This window comes from Mirounga angustirostris, unplaced genomic scaffold (assembly GCF_029215605.1).
Source record: "Mirounga angustirostris isolate CCGP_5_RB_7025 unplaced genomic scaffold, mMirAng1.0.hap1 SCAF_6, whole genome shotgun sequence".
NCBI lineage: Eukaryota > Metazoa > Chordata > Mammalia > Carnivora > Phocidae > Mirounga > Mirounga angustirostris.
In genome coordinates this window covers 98,932,061-98,938,060 of record NW_026991714.1, presented here as the reverse complement: position 1 = coordinate 98,938,060, position 6,000 = coordinate 98,932,061, and the positions used below count along the sequence as shown (strand labels likewise).

The 6,000-nt window shown below is 36.7% G+C and overlaps 1 protein-coding gene across 7 annotated transcripts in view; it reads right to left on the bottom strand.

The window, feature by feature from the left end:
* Positions 1–348: 348 nt before the first annotated feature.
* Positions 349–6,000, bottom strand: part of VPS26A (VPS26 retromer complex component A) — a 58,833-nt gene continuing 53,181 nt past the window's right edge. For all 7 annotated transcript variants that reach the window (XM_064594734.1, XM_064594732.1, XM_045877969.3 and 4 more), the window contains 2 exons: positions 4,594–4,736; positions 349–2,228 (listed from right to left, as the gene is read on the bottom strand). In XM_064594734.1, the coding sequence (XP_064450804.1) occupies positions 2,115–2,228; positions 4,594–4,736 (257 nt within the window). In that variant the 3' untranslated portion in view covers positions 349–2,114. The remainder of the gene's footprint in view (positions 2,229–4,593; positions 4,737–6,000) is intronic.

The following is a 6,000-nucleotide window of genomic DNA, read 5'->3' as shown; positions in this document are numbered from 1 at the left end:
TCACTCACGCTCTCTCTCAAATAAATGATTAAAAAAAGTCACACGCTCTACTAACTGAGCCTCTGTACTTACTAAAAGCACAAATTTTTTTCAGTTTATTTCTAGTTAACTGGCCAAATTTTTACCCAATTCACCAAATATTGATTTCAAATTTTTATTCTTCAAATTGGTTATGCAACAATTAAGTGAATAAGCATCCTATTTATGTGTTTGTTTTAAGCCACCTAATTAAAAGCATTATATAACTATTTGAAATTAAAACTAATATTTATAAAAACTTCTTGTAACAAATATAGCTTCCTAAACTATGAGCAATCCTGTCCTCAATGAATAAATATGACAGTGAGATTTGAGAATAGAACATTTTAATCATTCAAATAGCAAGCTCAGTATCATTTCAAATTCTTTATTATACATCATGGTTGCACAATTTGAGGCTGGTTAAATATAATTGTTTTCAAAATTTCTTCGAATATTTTCTAGATTACTACATGCAAGTGACCATGAAAATATCTGGCATCTTTAAATTTTGAAACTCTGAACAGGCACTTACATGAAGGAAAACATTACCATTCACAGATAGCCACATTTAAAATAGATGCTCCAGCACATGGTACATGGAACCTTTTGCCAGTAAAGAAGTTGGTTACTGACCATTTTATCAAAGTGCCATAGTAGTAAACAGGTTTAGAGAAATGTAATTTGGGTTACTTAGCTTACTCATAAAGTAAGGTTAACTGACAAGACTTGCGCTGAAGTGTATAAAAAAATATTGGTACAAAAACCAGTGAACCCTAAGTGAAAGTAGTTTCACACAGCAGGCTTCATTTTAGTTCCTACACTCCACATTTAGTGTATCTGAGATCAGACCCCATGCATATGAACAGATGACTAAAACCTTCTTTTTACAACTTTGAACAAATGGCTTGAATTTAGTGTTAACAAAATTTAAACAGAGTGGGTGAAATTACATTTGAGTTTGAACTACCCAAAGTTCCAGTTTAACAAACATGAAATTGTCCAGATCTAGATAACTACATGCTTCACAGGTCCTCCTGAGTTCCCCATCCTCAAACTTTCCCCTGGAAAGGGAAGAGAGTATTTGTGAAGGCAACAAAATTATAATTTCATGTATGTGGTAAAAAGATGTCTTAAATTAAAAAAAAAAAAAATTCAAAGTAGTTACAGAAAAATGATATAGTTTTAACAAATTCGAAAATGCCAACAGAGTCAACTCTACATTGCAGAAAACATACAGTGGTACCTGCTGAATAGTAATAGCAAAATAGTTACTTAATATGGCAAAAAAGAAAGAAAGAAAAGAATGAATGAAAGAAAGAGAAAAGGAAGAGAAGGAGGGAGGGAGGGAGGAAGGCAAGGAGGAAGGAAGGAAAGAAGAAAGGAAGGGGCAAGCAAGCAGGCCACGGTGACATGCCACATAATCTCGGGGAAAAATTTTAACATTCACAAAACAGAAGACTTCAAAGAGGATACAATTCAGGAAGCCATGGAATGGTGGAATCAAAAGCACCTACAGTGAAACACTCCATAGGTATTTCTCAAACACACATGTAGAAACAGTATGTATTCCTCAAAAATATTGAGATGCCATGTTTTAAATCTTTGTAGGATTTAAGGCCCATTCAATTTTTCTTTTTTTATTTGAACACGAAATACTTAATTTTTTGCATGTAGAGAATAAGAGGCAATTAGCATGAAAAAGGAGAAAAGTATTTATAATCAACATTACTAAGAAAAGCAAAATTACAAATACCAGCCTACTCACATGAAAATCTTTAATGTTTATGTTTATGCATATCTGAGTGCTTATTATCAGGTCAAAGTGTGCAGTAAAAAAAAAAAATACAAGAAAGAAAAAACGGCAGCTTAAGAAAGTTCCAGTGTTTCAAAGAAAGCGCTTTTTTTAATGTATATACATGAAGAACATTTAGTTGTATCATAAAATAAATGCAGCACTGTAAGATAAAGGAAGACTATTATAAATGGAGTTTTGGCCTTTTCCCCCACTACAAGCTGCAACCATCTTTAACCTGCTGAACTTAATCTCAATGGATATAGGAGTTTTTTGTTTTTCTTTTTTTCTCCTATTCAGTTCACATTTCAGGCTGTTCAGCAGATGCCTGTGATTCTGGTGATTCAAATCGCTGGTGAAAGTTTGTTCTCTGTTTCCTCAATTTTTCAGGAGCTTTTCTCCATAAAATGATCTCCTGGTAAAACATATGCAAGACATCAACAAATTAACATTCTCATATTATGCCTTAAATCTTCACCATGGAAATAATGCCACTTCAATTTTAACTATAACAAAATTAGATTCTTCCCAACAAAAGCTGTTCTCTTTGCTGAGTGACCTACTTTCTTCCAGTTCTAATCTTGGACCACCCCTTCTGCCAGCCCTGCTTCCCTCTCATAAGCACCTATGTACACCACCACTGCCAATCCAATGTGGCACAAGATTCTAGCTATTACTGATTTCAAGAATTCCTAAAATCTGTCCTTGGTTTGCTATTTTGCCCTTAGCCAAGTTCAAACCTCTGTAACTTCAACCTCCGACACTAAGAGCTTCTTGGTAGACAGCTTGGCCTCCAGTGCCTGAGGCTCCTTTCTAACCCACCCTTCCAATCACTACCCGATTTGGCTAAAACACTGCTTCAACCGCACTTCGGTAGTTCTCAGTGCCTCTAGGATAAATCTCAGACCAGGCATTCAAGGTCCTTCATAACCTTTATCCAATTTACCAACATCACTCTGTTCCCCCACCAGCCAAACAGTTAACGCTCTCCTCCCAATGCACTCCAAATAAACCCACCCTACAATTTCTCCTATATATTTTTTTCAAATACTTATTCCTCTACCTATCCAAATCTTGTTCCAACCAATCCATCCTGAGATCTTTTAAATTCCTAAAATTTAAAAAAAAAAAAAAAATCCTAAATTTGCTCTGTAAAGTCATGACAGGCTGTTTATGTTGGTTACCAAACAGCCAAATGAATGCCGTGGGAAGCAACGTATTCATTCAATAGGCTACAATATGTAACTGATTTGGAAACTGTAAAGTTTATATAATCTTTTTTTTTAAGAGGGGGGAGGGGCCGAGGGAGAGGAAGAGAGAGAATCCCAAGCAGGCTCTACACCCAGAGCAGAGCCCAATGTGGGGTTCGATCTCACGACCCTGAGATCATGACCTGAGCTGAAATCAAGAGTCAAGACACTTAACGGAGCCACCCAGGTGCCCCTATATAATCTATCTTGAGTTACAAATTACCTTTTTTTTTTTTTTTAAGATTTTATTTATTTATTTGACAGAGAGAGACATAGCCAGAGAGGGATCACAAGCAGAGGGAGTGGGAGAGGGAGAAGCAGGCTTCCTGCTGAGCAGGGAGCCCGATGTGGGGCTTGATCCCAGGACCCTGGGATCATGACCTGAGCCGAAGGCAGACGCTTAACGAATGAGCCACCCAGGTGCCCACAAATTACCTATTTTTAATCTTACAGCATTATGGCAATATCAAAAGAAAAGGTTTTCTCTCTTCTAAATTATGGTCGAACTAGAATTTAAGTTTTCTGTTAATTAGCTTTTTATAATTTTTCTCTTTCCACACATATGCAATGTGAGAACCTTGAAGACAAGCTATGTTTATAAAAGGTAGATTTTATATTCTTCACAATACTTAGTGCAGAATAATTTCTAATTTAGTTTTGAGTACTCAACTGACATTCAAATATTTATTAATCTGGTTCATAATATAAAAGACCATTCCAATCACAATCTTCACTGAAAATTCACCAAAGGCTTTTGATTTTCAAATGAGAACTAGTTTTATGATAAACATTTTATATAAAAAAAAGTATTAGGGCGCCTGGGTGGCTCAGTTGGTTAAGCAACTGCCTTCGGCTCAGGTCATGATCCCGGGGTCCTGGGATCGAGTCCCGCATCGGGCTCCCGGCTCGGCGGGAGGCCTGCTTCTCCCTCTCCCACTCCCCCTGCTTGTGTTCCTGCTCTCGCTGTCTCTGTCTCTGTCAAATAAATAAATAAAATCTTAAAAAAAAAAAAAAATTTTAGATTTGGGTCATCTCAGGTAAATTTACAACAGAATGGAAAACCAGAATCCATCAAATTAATGAAATCATTCAAAGTGATAACGAAAATCTACATCTGTTGATAAAGGAAAGATATTCAAGACACTACTGAATGAAAAAGCAAATTAAAGAACAACACACATATGATCTAAATACACATATACAAGTTTGTCTGGAAAACTACTCACAATGATGGTGGAATTTTTGTTAACTTGTTCTTTATTGCCTAATTTTTTTTAACAAACAGTAGGTATTATTTTTATTAAAAAAACCCAAAACTTTCAAAAGAAAAATAAAAGCTCTGCCAAATTACAGCCCATTCTGGGGTCCTGCTTCTGAAGAGATCTATCACGACACTATTCCATTCACACCTAAATTCCTTATCATAGAAACTCCCACTTGCTCAGTACTGTAAAGCTTAGAAAAGTGAGTGCTTTCCAGGTGTTTTTAGAACTGCCATAGAACAAAACATCAGCCTTGGTGGCACCATACCTGCTGCTTGAAGTACCTTCTGTCTTCCTCATCAACAAGGACTAGATTCAAAAAGTACCTTACTGAAAATTTTTTGTTCACATCTCTCATTGTTGGAGTTGGGTCATATCCCGCTAAAAACAGTCTTATTGGAATTGATTCACCTGAAAGAAAAACAATTTCCATTTAATTCTAAAGATGAAAATATGGTCACATAACACCTAGAACTAAGCATTATAGAGAAGACACTAACAGTTTAGTTCTTCATGAGATGGCAGCCTAACAAAAACCTTATTTAAAAAAAAAATTTTTTTTTTAGAGCTTTTATTTATTTGTCAGAGAAAGAGAGAGAGAGTGAGCACAAGCAAGGGGAGCTGCAGGCAGAGGGAGAAGCAGGTTCCCCGCTGAGCAATAAGCCAGATAGATGCGTGGCTCCATCCCGGAACCTTGGGATCGTGACCTGAGCCGAACGTGGACACTTAACCAACTGAGCCACCCAGGCGCCCCATAACGAAAACTTTAGACCAGGGTTTCTTAGCCTTAGCACTACTGCCATTTGGGGCCCGATAATTCTTCGTTGTGGTTAAGTTCTGTTCACTAGATATCAGCAGCATTCCCCAAGTGTGGCAACCAAAAATAACTCCAAGCCACAACAAATGTCCAGGGGGTGGTGGTGGAGCAAAACGGCCCCTAGATGAGAACCACTGCTCTACAGTCAGAATGCCTGGATTCAGATGCCAACTCTACAACTTACTGGCCATGTGACCTTGGCCAAATCACTTAACCATTCTGTTTCAAGTTCCTTATCTGTGCAATGGAAAATAGCTATAATATCCATCTTGTAGAGATTTGTAAGGACTATATGAGTCAATATATGTAAAAAGCTTAGAATAGTGCCAGCAGGTAAGTGCTGTTTTAGTAGTTCTGTTATTCTTTCCATGAAGTTTACCATAATTTCTAATCATGTGTATAAGTTCTTCAATACTTATTAACTAATTCATCCAAAGCAACAAACATGTTTCTAATGATGATTATTCCTTCGTTACCAAAAAGATTCTCGTGGTTTCTTTCCTAAGGGTAACGATTTGCATATTCTGTTTTGAATCTTTTATATGTAATACTTTTCTTGTGCACATCCATTTCCTAAAAGATATATGATCCATTACTTTACATAAAACTTTGTGGCTGCTGAAATTTTACAAAGTAATGTTGCCTAACGGGAGTGTGTACACACACACACACGTCTTGAATTTAGAAAGACCTGGGCTCAAATCCAATTCTGCAATGATTAGCTATTAAAGGAAACCAGATTATGTCACCACAAATCTGCCTCTTTGACATAAAAATTATTTTGAGCTGAAGGCAATTACGAAGCAGCAAAGAGCAGAAAAGCCTCCCCATTTTCTGCCTAAAGGCAGGCTGTAACTT